Consider the following 16,493-nt stretch of genomic DNA (forward strand, 5'->3'; position numbering starts at 1 on the left):
ATTATGTAATATGGGAAGTCCCACGGTACCAGACCATTTAGAAGATTTCTAGATACAGCATACAATTTATTTAGAACATAGATATTGATATTGAGATGAAATACACTGTCCTCACAAAGAGAATAACAACTAAGTTCATCACATGCTGCCGCTATTTCAAGGTGGGAGGGTGTGTTAAAATATGGGCCTATGTTTGAGTGGGTGTCCAGCTGCATAAATAAGGAATTTACAACTAGTGCACACGGCTCGAACAAAGCAGCCACGACTACAAATGCTTAATAACTGGGATAAAGTAACGGTAAAGTAATACATGTCCGAAGTGTCGAGTCATGTTAAAAGCAGAACCTAAACACTACGGTTGACACGGCAGGCTAAAATGCTAGGCTAACAGCTAAGCTAGCAACCGCGTCCACTTTGTAGTGTTGTCGTGACAGCTGTCAGGCGCACTAAACTCTTGCACAATTAGCCACGACAGTATGCAACAAACCTCACACGCAACTGCACGACAGACATGCACTTATAAATCCGTCGAATACATTGTTCACTAAAGAAAATAAAGGTTGATGTGATCAGCGGGGCGAATCTATCCACCTTTCACGGCGTCGGGTTCTCTGTGTTGACGAAGTTTTGAAGTCTTCCCTTTGCTGGCTCGCGGGAGAATCAAGTTAGCTGGTTAGCTAATGAATGCTTCTTGACGGATACAACGTTGACACAAACGGAAAGAAACACATCCAGCGTCGCTTGCGTATTCGTGCGACGAGCGACAAAAGTCTGAACAACGTGGGCAAATTGAATTTACAGACAAAGGGCGATAACGCCTCAATTTGACTGCGCCCTGGGTAAAGGGGGATAAGGCTAGCACAGAGGTTAGCGAAGCAAAGCTAGCTGGCTGAATTTACTTGATTTGGAGTGTCCCGACAAGAGTGGAGGCTGTCCCGCTGCCTGTTCAGACTTATCCAAGGCGTTGTTTTCGTCCCAGTACTTCTAGGCCGTTTTACATGCATAAATATTGCGATAACCATTGCGAGCCATGTAATCCAAAATTCAGAGTTGCGTTGTTTTTATTTTTTTTCCAAATGTTAATTCCCAGCAAAAAAAAATAATGGGAGTTTTCAATCGCGCATGCGCATTACTCCCAGCTCGAGGAGTATTGTACCCAACATGCAACGGGAGCTTTGTCACCGTGCAGGCGGACATGGTATTCGCTGTCAAAAATAAATAAAAAAAACACCGCTTCACGATCAAACAGGCGAAAGTTATCATATTTATCATTAATAATTATTTAGATATTTAGGTTGATGCGCGTTTGTTTTAAAAATAAATATGTTATACAGTCTCGTAGTTATGTACTGTAATTGTATTTCGTCATGTTTTCATTTTTCATGATTATTCTTTACCCGTTGAAACGGGTCACCAACACTTTTGAAGCTGGGACATACTTATTGTATACTAATATCAGTAAATATTAATGCGAAGGGCAACCAGTTTGATACAAGCTTCTGAAAAAAATTTCTAACATTGTGAATGTTATTATTTTTGTGGAAATACAGGTTATGTTAATGAATTGTCGCAATAATTAGGAAACATACATATCAATATGCAACACAGATTTGCACTGATTTCCACTTTTTTTTTCTTCAAGAACGGATATCCATGGTCTGTGGGGCTACGTCGTGACCCCTGGTCTAGCAAACGTGTATTTTAACAAACGGATGATATTACAAATTACACCAGGGCAAGGCAATGCGCCCCATAAAAAAATATATGTAGCCCCAGGAAAACCAGCTCCAGTATTTTATTTCTTATATTAAATTATTGTATTTACTAATTTAAGCTAAACCATTAAAATATGTACAAGTAGCCATCCAATCCAATCCCGCTTCCTTTTGTGTTGCACCGTATAACTAATGTAGGCTACAATTGTTTAACTTTTAATTTCATCAAGATGTGATCTGAAATATATATTTTTTTGTTTTATTAATTATGCATAATGGAATGAATGCACTTGTTCCATTATGAATGTACTTGTTCCATTATGAATGTATAGTCTGGCAGTGTTGCCGGTAACGCGTTACTTAGTAACGCATTACTCAAAAAAGCTGCTTTCTAAAGTAACTAATAGTCTAACGCGTTACTTTATTCTACAAAGTAGTCTGATTAAAGTTACTGTCCAGAGAATCAATGCGTTACTCCACATTTTCATGAAGAAGGCACACTATCTCACTGTTGTAACAGTCACAAACAACTACTGCTAACTACGAAGATGAGGCAGAAGTCATTGATCACCACACTGAATTCAGCCATGGTCTGGTCATGAATGGTTTGCACATTCAAAACAAAAGTGATGATACTTTTACTACTAGTTTTATTAACTAACGGGCACACAACACAACAAAAAAAGTGTGCATTATGGACCATAAAAGTGGTAAAAAAAAATAATTTATTTCCATCCTCAACTGGTCCGTGAAGCATTATGGGATGAGGTCGTCTCCGCCCTCTCGCCAGGGGGAGTGACGTCAGACAAGTTACGTTTTCAGTAGGGGTGGAACAAAAAAACGATTCGACCGAACCATCGTTTGTCAAGGGGAGCTAAACGACCGTATCGGTTGCGAGTGAGGCTTTATGGTTTTCATAACAATAGCAAGAGTTCTGCGCCGTGCTCTACTTGTTTTGTTTACATTTCAGTAGCATCACCATTCAAGCTACTTCCGTGTTTCCGTGCTCGCGACACGGCGCGCGCGCGCGCAACGAGTGACAACATACAAATGGAGACAGTTAGCAGAAGCCGGTGCCGTACATCTCGGTATTTCCCATGGCTATCGAGTCCTCTCGGTGCACTTGTATGTCCCGGGCCGGCGTTGGTACTGCGCGCGAGCCAAAAAGAATAACTCCCGTGACGATCCAATGCATGGATTCAAACGACACAGGTATGTCCCACAGCCAACACACCAGCTAAGCTAAAAGCACACTGCAAGTATCTCATTTCTCAGTTTGTGGCTCCCTGTCAACGTCTACAACTAGCATGAGCAGCAGATAGGAGAACTGAGACGTGCCCGCGATTACGACAGCCCAAAAAACAAAATATAAACAGTAGTGATTCTGTGGTCATCATCGTGTCTCAGATTAAAAAAACAAAAAAAGATGTCATACATTAACCAAAAATGAAAGTGATGACAAAAGAAAAAAACAATTGTTAAATACAAAAATTGTTGATTAAAAAGGGAAATGAACTTTTGGAAATATTTTTGCATATATTAAGTGGTTAAAATGTGTTTGATAGATTTATTGTTCCATAAGGTGGCTTCATATTTCTTTTGGCTGGACGGTAGGTTTATTTCATGTCTTAAATTTATGTTTCTGAAATACTTCACAATGTGCAAATATTCTGTTTAATTGTGTTGGTGTCTGTCTAAAGGTTAAATATTTATATTTAACATTAAATTATCAACCTTTTGTTTTCCTGATCCTTATTTTGAAGAGAAAAAACAAACAAACCAAAAAACAATTATAACTGTCAATAACTACTAATAAATATTTAAACTGATACATGTGTACACACTGGAATAGCGGAACAAACAAACAATAGAGGAATTTAGGGGATTTTCATTTTCAACCTGGATAGATTTTTATTTTTTGTTTTATAAAAAGTATTTACGTTACAAGAAGTCAAGAGAGACTGCCTATTTTGTTTTTCATTAAAAAAAAACTTTATTTTCATGTTAAAAATGCACTTTCAATAAAGTATTTGGAACTCCGTTTCTACTGCATTATTTTTATGTTGAGATGGTGTTATCGGCAGCTGCTGAAAGTAACTAAAAAAGTAACTTTTAATCTAACTTAGTTACTTTTAAAATCAAGTAATCAGTAACGCAATTTAGTTACTTTTAAAACCAAGTAATCAGTAAAGTAACTAAGTTACTTTTTCAAGGTAACTGTGGCAACACTGTAGTCTGGTTACTGTCAGGCACGTTGGCAATGTCCAGCGGTTTAGCAGTCTGTCTCCTATGCATCCATCCATCCATCCATCCATTTTCTGAACCGCTTATTCCTCACAAGGTGTGCTGGAGTCTATCTCAGCTGGCTTTGGGCAGTAGGCGGGGGACACCTTGAACTGGTTGCCAGCCAATCGCAGTCTCCTTTGCACATTAAACATTTTTGCTTTCGCCTTGTGGTCATTTCAGGGATGACACTACACCAGGGAGGGATGCCACATTCCCTTAAAACAATATATCAACTATGAAATCATACAGCAGACATTTGGGCGAGAGGCACACTCAACTGGTTGCCAGCCCGTTGCAGCACACATATAGGCATATTCAAACACTCACATTCAACCCTAAGGACAATTTAGATTTGATCTAAGAAGCATGTTTTTGAAATGTGGGAAGAGACTAGAGTACCGGGAGAAAACCAATGCAAGCCCAGGGGGAGTATGCATGCTCCACAGAGAGTCTGGATTTGAAAATGTGCTACCCTGCCGCCTGAGCAATAAGCTGTCTACCTATAACACGTGATGTCCATTGTGGGGAGTTCTGTTTGCCTCTTGTTTGACGGTAAGTCCAATTCATCTTCTACAGTATTATCATGCTCTTCTCTTCTTGACACCCCTTAGTGGGAAAGTGCTGTTTGCCTCATTTGGAATAAGGGTCAGTAAAATCAAAAAGAAAAATGAAAATGAGCAAAAGTTTTCTGCAAGTTTTTATTCTCGACTCTATAGCGGTTCACATGTACAATAGAATAATATTAAATGACAATAACTGCTATTTCTCATTTGTTTTGGCAGTGAGTAGTAAAGATGCATGTGTTTGTGGGTTTGGTTGATTACAAAAAAATGTGGAAAAGGTGAAAGGGGACCTCTGACGAAGATGGAGGGGATAGAAAAGGGATCTAATTTCTCCTCATCCTCCGCAGCTGTCCCAAACAGTCAGCTTGACACATGAGTGCTCAGTTTGGCATTTACGTAAACACTCGTTCAAACACGTTCAACATCATAGTCAGCCATCAACTCAATTGAGGAGTCGAAGAATCATGTTGGAAATCACCTTCAGGGAACTAAGTCATGCAAAGACAGTGTGAGCATTAGCTAAGAGAAGGTTTCTCTTGGTCAGCTGGGTTACTTGGCTTTTATCCACAAATCAACCCCCCCGCAAAAAAAAAACAAAAAAAAACTAGCAGCTGAAGGACTCATACTCGTGAAGAGAACTATCACAATCATTCTTCTGCTGTGACTTTCCACAAAAAGGTATGAATGTCCAAGCTTGTTTTACACTATACTAATTGTTTTTTTTTTTTTAAATAAGTAAAATACAGCATGTCTGTACAGGGTAACCTGGTGTATTTGCGGTTCCATTTTAGATGTTTTGTTGCTACCGTATATAAAGTACTAGAATTACAAAGTGCATTTAAAAACTAAAAATAGTGCAACAACAAAAATAAGAATTTCAGCCGCTTGGATGGATGGCTGTTCTTTTATAACGTAGCACCCGCTTTAGCTGTGATGAGATTCAATTTCAGTAGCTAGAATAGCTTAGGTCGAGTGCACGAGTGTAGTGTGAATGTATGTCTCACGGATAAAAAAAAAAAATACAAAAAAATAAAAAAATAAATAAAAAAAACGGAAAAAAATAAACCACATTCAATGTTGTTTTTGTCTGTCATATCATTTGTTGCTGCTTTGTAAGGTGACCTTTAGTGCTTTGAAATGTTGGTGAAAATAAAATATATTATTATTATTATTATTATTATTATTATTATGAGTAGTAGTAGTAGTTTTGTGCTATCTTTCAATTAATTGTGGAAAATATAATTTTTATTCTCAATGTGAACTCAATGTGGACTGCATTAGCGATTAAGTGCCTCAATATTAAGTGTTATTAGAGATTGAAGGTAGTTTATATGTATTGCTGTTATGTACAAAAGCACAATATTGTGCTGATTTCTAGTACGAGATCATTTTTTTTTTACAATATTGTGACCTTTCTTAAATATCGCCAACCTCCCCAAAATATCGTGATAATTATCGTATTGTGAGCTTCATATCATGATAATATCGTATCGTGATATTAGGATATCGTTACATCCATACTGTCTATCATTGTAGGTGTCGCCGTGGTGACAGAACATAATGGACCAGTAAGTATACTTCCAGTCATCTGTTTTGGTTGCAATTGCCATGGACGTGAATAATTGGAGTGTCCTCGTTTGCTTAGCTTCTATTTGGATGTCTTTCTATTCATAAGAATACAAATTTTGAATCAATTTGGTTTAAATGTACTGCTAATGCAGCTTTCTGTTCATATGATAAGGTATATACGTAACCTTCCTTCCTGAGAGTTAGGTAATGTGTGAATAAATTTAAACAAATCTAGAAATGCAGCCTGCAAATTGGTTTGTGGGCTTTTTGGTAACACTACACCATGAAAAAGTGTTGTTGATGTGGTTTTTTAATTATCAGTCGTTCACTTACACAAATCTTGAAAGCAGAATTTACAATTTTGTGTAAAACGTGAATACTGGTGCTTACGAGAGTGTTTTGTCTCATCTACCAGGGAAGATGACAAAAACTCTGTGGATATTCATGACAATCCTCCAGCTCCTGACAATGTTGTGAGGGAGGACGGAGACACGGTGAGCGACAGGGTCGTGCGTGCCAAGCCAACACGGTCAACAGGGGCGTCCGCTCGAAAATAGCCAGGAACGCAGGGTGTTGTCAACTAGAAATAAAAAGTACTGGGAGCATTGTAGTGTCCCTTTTCAATACTTTACCCCAGAAGACATCCTGAAAATAACCAATTTCTCTATAAACATTATAACCCACATGATTCAAGTGAGTTATATGTTGTGTGGTGTCCAGGTGTACTTTATATATGAAGAGGAAGTGGAGGTGGAGGAGAAGGAACCAGAACCCCCACCACCTGTCATCCGTGTCAATGACAAGCCCCACAAGTTCAAGGACCACTACTGCAAGAAGCCCAAGTTCTGTGACGTCTGTGCTCGCATGATAGTCTGTACGTCGTGGAAAATAATGACAATTTCATACTCTCTTTTCCAACCTCAAAGCTCAGGTGTATTACAAACACGCTTTGCTGATCTTACAGTGAACAACAAGTTTGCTCTGAGGTGTAAAAACTGCAAGACCAACATCCACCATGCATGTCAGTCCTATGTTGAGTTCCAGAAGTGCTTTGGGAAAATCGTGAGTCTCTCTTTTCTGTGTATTGATATGTAAGGCACTGAGAAAATTATTGGACAGAAAACAATACACAGTGGAACCACTGAGGTTGAATACAACCCTTTTCCAGAACATAGATTAATTTAAATTCAACTTTAGAGATTCCTCTGTAAATACGAGGGAATGTAATTTTCACTCGTCTGTTTTTACTTCTGGTATTTGTTACTCAAATACAACTCTTAAATTATATATTTTGTATCTGTAGCCTCCTGGCTTCAGACGGGCCTACAGTTCCCCTCTGTATAGCAGCGACCAACCAGATCCAAGTAGGTTTTCCTGACTTGTATACACACTTTAAACCATAAAACATCTATGAATGTCATAATTTTGAGAGTTGTGTTTTTGTCTTTTATATTGCTGTTCAATGATAACTGCTGTCATCAACACAAAACTATCATCAACCAGACAATCCAAATCGGAATGACCCGGTCTTTGACACCCTAAGGGTAGGTGTCATCATGGCGAATAAAGAGCGCAAAAAGAATGAAAATGACAAGAAAAATGTAAGTGGCCGATTTTAGCATTATGAAACCTCTCATTTGTCCAACATGTCGTTTTCCACTTAATAATTTATAAGTGACAAAGACACCAGTGCTTTCTTTTTCCCAAGATGATGATGATGATGGAGGAAGAGGAAGATGAGAATCAACAGCCTAAAGAAAATGAAGAAGGAGGAGAAGGTACAAAAATAGAGAAGGACTAATTGAGATCACATAAAATACACTTTTATTTATGGAACACAGCATGGAATTGATCACATTGACAAAACCTTCATGGAATGAGTCCGGTGTTTGGTGGTTGTACAGGGAAGCCTGAAGAGAAGAAAGAGAAAGGAGGAGAAAAAGCTGATGACAAGGTAGGCAAAAACACAGATTAGCAAACTTTTATTTTTTTATTTTAAATATTTTTGGTGTGCAGCTGGGAGTGTGCATTGTGGAATGCCAAATTTACAACCCGTCTTATATTGAATAAAGATACAACTGCCACATGAATAGGCCACGTGTTAGTATACATACAAGCAGCATGTTGTGGGGTAGTGGTTCATTAGTATACCACAGTCTAGAAGATCTGGGTTGGAATCCCTGTCAGTTTTAAAATCATTTCTTGAAACCAACTTCTCCTTTGCGTTCCCAGTCTATACGAAAAGAGTTTTGTGTATATTCATTTATTAGTGGTACTTAGACCAACGTGGAAGTTTTTTTTTTTTTTTTTTTTTTTTTTTTTAACCACGATATTCAGCAGTTAGTATCACACTATTATTTTTTAAATAAAAACACTATTGTATATGTGCTCTTTCAACAACAGCAAAAAGGAACCTTCTCGCAGTCGCACTACTACTTGGCCCTCTATCGCTTCAAGGCCATAGAAAAGGATGATCTGGACTTTCAGTAAGTGGGATAAAAAAATATTCAATGGGTGATTCTCTTTACTTAGCTGATGACTAAAATGTGACAAAATATCAATGTTTATACAAAACAGGCAGACTGATATTTTGTCTGTTTCATATTAGCCCTGGTGATCGCATCACAGTCCTGGATGACTCCAATGAAGAGTGGTGGAGGGTGAGGTCAACCTCTTCAATCAATCAAGCTATATCTATAATACAGAACAGTATATATACTGTACATTTGTATATATAAAACAAGGCTTTAGAGCAGGAAAAATGACATTGACTTCAAAAAGGGAAAATTAAAAATAAATGGAATTAGAAGATGATGACAGAGAAGCTGAAAAAAAAAACTCAAAACAGAAGTAGGATGCCCCCAAACATAATCTGTCAAAAATTAGTAACTGAATTAAATGAAATGCTCTCACTTTTTTTTGCCAGGGAAAAATGGGAGAAAAGAGTGGCTATTTCCCCACCAACTACCTCATAAAAGTGCGTGCATCAGAAAGGGTTTACAAGGTCACACGCTCTTTTGTCGGAAACAGAGAGATGGGACAAATTACACTTAAGAAAGACCAGGTAAGAATTTAGCATGCTACAGTGTTCTTCACCTGTCGTTACTTAAATCAAGAGCGACCTATATGTTGTTAAATGTGCACGAGAGTGTGTTGCAAATGCTTCTTATTAACAGGCCGTGGCGCTGTTGCTCTGCCTTTTCAGATTGTAGTGAAGAAAGGAGACGAGAAAGGTGGCTACTTGAAAGTCAGCACTGGACGCAAACTGGGCTATTTCCCCTTTAATCTGCTGCAGGAGATCACTGTGACTTAAGAATAAAATATCAAAAACAAAGTCAGATAGTGAAAGAAAAATATAATTCCGTGAAAGATCATCAGTTGTGCCACGGGAAAATACCCACTGTAAATTATTTGGATGGGAAATTATTTATGTTCTATTAAAAATATTTTTTTTTGTTAGCTATGCCAACCACATACAGTGTATATAGCAGGCAGAACAATCAAATGCTCTTCCACTAGATTATAGATGGTACATAATTAACCCGTGTATCAACTTTTGGTAAATTGTTTTACTAAGAGGTGGTGTGCCGTGAGATTTTTTTTTTCAAATGTGAAACATACCGGTATGTGCCTTGGCTCAATAAAGGTTGGGAAACACTGGCCTACAGAATATTGATATCACTTATTTTAGGTGTGGTTGGTGGTTTCGTGGGGGCCACATACTACACACCTCTGCACCAGTGTGGGGGTCCTAAACATGAGACACACTGGGGGTTTCGTGCTCGTAGGGGGCAGTATATGAAAAGAATAAATCTGTTCATTCTACATCATATAACAAATCAACAAAAACTACGTATGTATGCCCAGAGTATCGTTTTTTGTTTTCACAGAAGCATTAATCTCCGTAGAGACTGTCAAAAATTGCCATAGCCGACTATGTTTCAAGTCGTCAAGGCGGGGTATTGGGTAAAGTTTTCAACTAGCAATAATCGCGCCTCGGATAAACCTCATAGGCTACGATACTGCCACTGCGCAAAGCTAGTTGTGTAGCGGCACGAACAAGCATGTCATCACCAAGCAAACGTTCCACAGTGACGGTCTCCACACAATAGCCCATAAAGTGTGAAGCCATTCCACATTTAACTAAATTTATTACGTACACAAAACTGTTACATTTCTGATTAGAACGCCTCCAACACATTTAGAAAATTATCTACAATATAATCTCACTTCATTAACCTACCTTTTGTAAGTACAGTTCTGATACTACGCCGCAATGCATTATGGGACTAAATCGTTAAACCAAAGTCGTGTGCAGCCCGAAATGTATAGACTTGATTGGCTCTGTACTATCACGTGGTATATTAAATCGCATGTAATTGGTCTGCACGTTTAGTCAGTGACCTAACCACACAGGATAGCCGATAGCCCATATAGGCCGTCAGGTCACACACGTTTTCGTTCAGTTTCGCTCCACTACCAGGGGCACGAAATAATCTTGACTTCATAAAATAGATTTATTACTAGTAAGTAAGAATCCGTGGAGTTCACCATCTGAAAACCTGCCAATTTTGTATTTTCGGTGGTGAAACCCCGGCACTATTTTGCGATGAGGCGCAGTGATCTCCGGTGTGGGCGTAGTGCCATTAGGTCGGTAGTGGTGTGATTTAGGTCACATGAGCCAATCAGGTAGCTGCTGCTTTCTCCTCACCATAGCAACCGCATATCAAAAATGGCGACCACAACGTCGGAGAGCGAAGAAGAGCGAAAGGAGAAAAAAGTTAAAAAGAAAGTGGTGAAAAAACTTCGTTCCCGTTCAGGTTTGCCCATCGCTTCAGCTGGCCCCGTCCTTCCAGCCATCTGCATCATTTGTAAAAATAAATTTCAAAGTATATTCGTCTGGGATCGGAAGGCACACGGAAGAGGGATCATCTCGCCAAAGCAGAAACATTGTCAGCAGGCAGGTATGTGCTACACACACGCGTGCCCATTTCTGTTATTAATGTGACCGATATTTTGTATAGGGCTGAAAATAATTTGTTGCTAGGTTAAGTTTTAAGGCTATAGTTTATTAAAAACGCGAGCTGCTGAATGATTTATCGAGTGAATCCAACAGTTGTTACCAAACTCGAGTTACCTGTGCCCATCAGAGTCATAATAGAGTCACGGCTACACGCTCCCTTTTCCCCAAACTCTCTCTCATCAACCTCAACAAACACTTTACTTAAATCTGTGATGTGCATATACTGTAAAGAGGTGATGTGACAATAACACTTATAATGTAATTCTTTTTTGTCTAAAGGCGGGTTGCTGCAGGCAGCTGAGATGAAGAAAGACTGTTCCATTCTTCTGCATATTCAAGACAAAAAAACTGTGTCACAATGGAGGTGCAGTTTTGTTTCAGAGATTACACAAGGTTCTTAAAGTCAACAGAAACAGCAACCAGGGACGAACAAATGTGAGTTGTTACATTGCACTATTTCATTGTCACTTTGCTCAAATTACACATTTCAAAAGTAAAGCATTGGTCAGCAATATGTCACTTGTATTCTGTTTACATTTCGAGACAGCATTAATTAGAAAGCATGACTCTGCACATGTTAAGTGAGTGTAGGTGTGTTTCAGACAACCCTATGCTGAGAGCTACAAACTCTTTTGTGAACAAGTAATCCGTCAAAGGATTATAGTTGACAAAGATGTGATGAGAATGGACAAGCTAAGAGGTTTGTGAACAGTGTTAAGAAACATGGGGATCTTGATGCTTCAGACTACAGGTAACGTATAAATCTTCACACTGAAAAACATTGTCTGAAATCTATGGGAAGAGATTTGTCTAAAATCTCACTGTTTCAGAAAAAAATAGTTTGCTGACAAGCTCAATTGAAGTTAAAAATAAATAAATAAATAAAATTGATTCTCTAAAAATGAAAACCAATTGGTTGTTAATTATTATATGCAAATGTGTTTTTTTGTCTTCTGTATTTATAATTGTTCTTTGACCAAGAAAGTATATAGGCCTATAGGTATATTTTTATTTCTATCCAAATATACGATTATTCACTAGAATTTTCAGTAGGATATCCGAATACCAAAATATTCGATAGCTGCAGCACTAATAATACTAATTTTGAGTTGTGGCACGCCCACACGAGTTATTTTACCACACACCCATGTCAAAACTAGCTTACTGCACACACTGCACCCCAACGTCAAATTTTTGCTAACGTCATAATAATAATAATAATAATAATAATAATAATAATAATAATAATAATAATAATAATAATAATATATTATAAATTTTGTTGGATCCAAAAGCAACTTACATAATTATAGTTTCATATGATTGTAATTGTCTTATTTTCAAATGTTTAAATATTTTCTTGATTTGAACAAAATATAATTGTTTTGAATAATCTTGATTTCAATTATTACCAAAATAATTGTGATGATTATTTTTTTCCATAATAGAGCAGCCCTAATGTGATGTGAATATGTGTATCTTGTGCTCATCTTTCCCTTTAATTTTCTATTTCAGGCAGTATATACTGAAACGAAGATTGAGGTGTGATTTCCCCCAGCTGGTTTTTCACACCCCTTTCCAGCAACAACTCTGCAATGGTTTTTGTAGAGACATTATCAACAACTGACAAACTTTTAGACAGGGTACCTCACTCATCAGATACATCAACTACTGAGTCTACTGACGTAAGCCAAGAAAGTGACACTAACACATGGCTGGTACAACATCAGGTTGGAAAATGACAGGGCATACGAGGACACTTTACAGTGCAGGGCTGTAAAATCTATGTAAAATTTGCCATTTTGTTTGTTTCATTATCAAGATGTTAACTCTCCATTTTAACACTTTTCAAGCAAAAATAAAAATGTCTGTATTCCATTTTTCCACAACACAGACCTTTGTTAAATTGGTCTGCCAAAAAAAGAGAGCTGTTCCAATGAAGTTCCAAAGGTTTTATTGTGAATGCACATTTGATTTTTATTTTATTTATTTTATTTTTTTTATTAATATTTTTTGAGTGGGGGGCAGGGGTGGGGGGCGGGGGTATAAATGACATGCTGTGATGACACAATCTGATACTTTAATAAATATTCTATATGTTATAATAATCTGGGCTCTGAATGCATCTATTTCCATCTCGTCCATTTTGCCTTGTTCCAGGTTTGTGGTGCATGGTAGTATTTTTGGCCAATGTATGCTGCTTCTTGTGTACCTTTCATTACGTAATAGGTTGTGAATTGTTTTCATATATGAAACATAAACATAGCTAAATGTAACATCCGTGTGCTGGTTTCACTTCTAGTTGTTTTTTTGTTTTTTTGGCACAAATTTAATATATTTAATTATCTAAATTCACATGATTGCACCAAACCACCAATACTTGTTTCTGATGTTAGGTACATGTATTTATAACATCTGGGAATGATTTTCTGTTGCCAAATTTAATGTAAGACGTTTTACAACCAAAAACAGCAGCACAAGATTTTCGTTTTTTGTTATTTACCTAAATATGCATTTCTGGCTTGTGACGAAATTGGGGCAGGAAAACATTGGGTGAACTTTTAACCCAAAGTTCAGAAGGGTATTATCTATCAAAAAATGCATTGAACAAGTAGTGCCCAGACAGTGGAGCGAAACTCATTTTCTAGGCACTTTTTTGGGGTTCACCCCACGGCCTATACTGCGTAAACTATAGTCAGATTTGACATAAACAGCTCGTAGGCTCTTGTATAGAGCCTTGTTTGTGGCTTTGTATTCACTATTTTTGAATAAGTTCATAAATAAATAAATACATACATAAATAACAAGTGAACAGTTGCCTATGAGCTGCTTTGATGATCCCCTTTTACTTTTATCGCTCAGTTCCTTAAACCCCAATATTCGATTTGGCAGAAGCATCCTTTTGTTGAATTAGATATATATATATATATATATATATATATATATATATATATATATATATATATATATATATATATATATATGTGTGTGTGTGTGTGTGTGTGTAATAGTGCTGTCAAACGATTACAATTTTTAATCTGATTAATTACAATTTTAAATTTTGATTAATCACGATTAATCAGCTAAATTACTCGCGTATATGTGCAATATAAAATAAATACAAAATACCGTAATATTTTGACATTAATGCATTTTATTATCTGAATGTCATTTGCAAACATTAATTAAATGCATGTACGCAATTGCATGCATGCGTGTATTGCTCAAAACGTAACAGCATCATAACAATTGGGTGCAATTCAGCAATTAATTAAACGCAAATTACTTTTGTTTTATCTAAAGTCCCGTCGGGGTACGGAGCCGGCCTAAGGTGACATGGTAGAAAAAAACAACAACTTTGCGTTCCCTCGCAAAACATCTTTGCGTTGCGAGGGAACGCAAAGATTGCGTGTCCTCGCAAAAAACTTTCTTTGCGTTCCCTCGCAAAGATTGCATTCCCTCGCAAAACAACTTTGCGTTCCCTCGCAAAGTTTGCGAGGGAACGCAATCTTTGCGAGGGAACGCAAAGTTGTTTTGCGTGAACAAAAGCGACGTGTAAAAAAAGCAGTGGAAAAATACATGCTCCATCCTAGTCGCTTTGGGAAAGCTTTCCCACTGTTTTGTTTCATGCTTACAAACGTTCCATCCTCATCGCTTTTGTTCACATGGAAGATGACCCGGAAGTATTTACGGCGCAGCGAAGGTGACATGGCAGGCGAAAAAAACAACTTTGCGTTCCCTCGCAAAACAACTTTGCGTTCGAACGAAAAGATTGCGTTCCCTCGCAAACTTTGCGAGCGAACGCAAAGTTGTTTTGCGATCGAACGCAATCTTTGTGAGGGTACGCAATCTTTGCGTTCCCTCGCAATCTTTGCGAGGGAACGCAAAATGTTTTGCGAGGGAACGCAAAGTTTTTTTTTCTTTTTCTACCATGTCACCTTAGGGGCTCCGTATCGGGGTGTTTTTGAAAGCGAAATTTACCACTGAGCAAGCCAACTGGAGTCACCCCGCTCATTTTGGAACAACAGGCGTAGGAAATGCCGTGCATTGACCTCATCACTGACCTGCGCAGCCTTCAATGTAACCATCCGCGGTTACGTTCAAGGCTCAAGTGCGGTCCAAAAAAAAATAGTGCGATTAATCTGCGTTAATATGTGATTAATTTAACTTTTTTTCTGTGATTAATTAATCTATTAACGCTTTAACTTTGACAACCCTAATATATACATATATATAAATGTTTGAAGTACTCTTGTTTATGTTTAACAAATTTAAAACATAAATCATACTGTTTTTACTAAATACTTTTTCAAATGTTCTCCAATTCCGATAACGCAGGCCTAAATGTATAGGATCGTATGCCACAAAAACGCTGTACTATGATCTTATTTATTGAGAATCCCCAATCTTTCCGACTTGTAAAAAAAAAAAAAAGTTTACTTTGGAAATTTTAATTAAACACTGAAATGCGTTGTCGGTTACAGTACCATCGCGCTTTCGTCGTGATACGTTACGTGAGATGGACTACCATGTTTGTTAAATCTTGTCGAATAGTTCAAGTAATATTTTGTTTTGACCACAACAGAAAGCTCCACTTTCGTAGAGCATCAAAAAATTGAGATAGACTCTTGTTGTTCCTCCCCACGGAAATCTTTAGTAAAAGGCGAAAGATTTATACGCTCTGAAGAGAAACAAGAGTGAACTAATGAGTAGCCGTAGACACGGTCTATTCCAATGCCCGTCATGCCATTTTCACAAATGGTTGTACACTCAAATATGCCACAGTTTCTGTCTAATACAAATGATACACTCCAATTAACACAATGTTCATGGTAAAGAGATGATTTGATCGGGTATTAATGTACAGAACTAAAGTTAATTATTTTTATTCGACACCAATTTGGTGCAAAGGATTGTGGGGATTGGACCACACGTTCTCAGCCAATCGCGGTAGCTGTAGTGAGAGTGACGTCCATATAATCAGACGTGCCCACGTGGCGGCCATGTTGTAAGGGTCGTCGTACTTCAAAGGTAATGGACATTAAATAAAATGTTATCAGACATGTACTTTTAATACCAAGAACAACTGGAAAAAAAAGAAAAAATTTTCGTGTAAGATTACCCTCGTAATAATAAGAGATTCAAATGCAGAAAATAGTCAGCTATTTTTTTTTAAATATAATTTATTTTGCTATATTAAGACAAGACTTGATTTTAATGTTACGTTCCAAAGTTTCTTTCAGACTTTGACGTTGACACAGGTGTGGGTATTGCGCTTCAGCAAGTGAGGTTCATGACAAGCAAATTCTCTGGAGTCAGATGTAAAAATATGGACCC

General features: G+C 37.6%; 2 protein-coding genes, 1 long non-coding RNA gene and 2 other non-coding genes across 8 annotated transcripts in view; 2 read left to right on the top strand and 3 right to left on the bottom strand.

Annotated features, from left to right (window-relative positions):
- Positions 1 to 1,131, bottom strand: part of mbd6 (methyl-CpG binding domain protein 6) — a 23,533-nt gene extending 22,402 nt beyond the window's left edge. For 2 of the 3 annotated variants that reach the window (XM_077515121.1, XM_077515119.1), the window contains exon 1: positions 900 to 1,131. The gene's annotated coding sequence lies outside the window, so the exon portion shown is untranslated. The other variant, XM_077515120.1, reaches the window with a different exon arrangement.
- A 1,273-nt stretch (positions 1,132 to 2,404) lies between these two features.
- stac3 (SH3 and cysteine rich domain 3) lies at positions 2,405 to 9,795 on the top strand. 2 transcript variants are annotated; one of them, XM_077515123.1, is made up of 13 exons: positions 2,405 to 5,242; positions 6,101 to 6,132; positions 6,549 to 6,627; positions 6,854 to 7,007; positions 7,098 to 7,195; positions 7,437 to 7,497; positions 7,637 to 7,734; positions 7,842 to 7,911; positions 8,038 to 8,087; positions 8,537 to 8,619; positions 8,742 to 8,793; positions 9,060 to 9,197; positions 9,339 to 9,795. In XM_077515123.1, exons 2-13 carry the CDS (start codon positions 6,125 to 6,127, stop codon positions 9,444 to 9,446), a joined length of 999 nt encoding a protein of 332 aa, XP_077371249.1. In that variant the 5' UTR covers positions 2,405 to 5,242; positions 6,101 to 6,124; the 3' UTR covers positions 9,447 to 9,795. The 2 variants fall into 2 exon arrangements, with proteins under 2 accessions (XP_077371249.1, XP_077371248.1); XM_077515122.1 differs by having other exon boundaries at positions 2,405 to 2,927.
- Positions 9,796 to 10,032: 237 nt separating this feature from the next.
- Positions 10,033 to 10,173, bottom strand: LOC144015114 (U4 spliceosomal RNA). Its single transcript, XR_013282697.1, has one exon. It is a non-coding gene; the product is annotated as a U4 spliceosomal RNA (small nuclear RNA).
- Positions 10,174 to 10,205: 32 nt separating this feature from the next.
- Positions 10,206 to 13,119, top strand: LOC144014826 (uncharacterized). Its single transcript, XR_013282581.1, has 2 exons — positions 10,206 to 11,097; positions 11,436 to 13,119. It is a non-coding gene; the product is annotated as an uncharacterized LOC144014826 (long non-coding RNA).
- Positions 13,120 to 15,743: 2,624 nt separating this feature from the next.
- On the bottom strand, positions 15,744 to 15,857 carry LOC144015115 (U5 spliceosomal RNA). The gene has a single exon (XR_013282698.1). It is a non-coding gene; the product is annotated as a U5 spliceosomal RNA (small nuclear RNA).
- Between the last annotated feature and the right edge of the window lie 636 nt (positions 15,858 to 16,493).

This window comes from Festucalex cinctus, chromosome 2 (genome assembly GCF_051991245.1).
Source record: "Festucalex cinctus isolate MCC-2025b chromosome 2, RoL_Fcin_1.0, whole genome shotgun sequence".
NCBI lineage: Eukaryota > Metazoa > Chordata > Actinopteri > Syngnathiformes > Syngnathidae > Festucalex > Festucalex cinctus.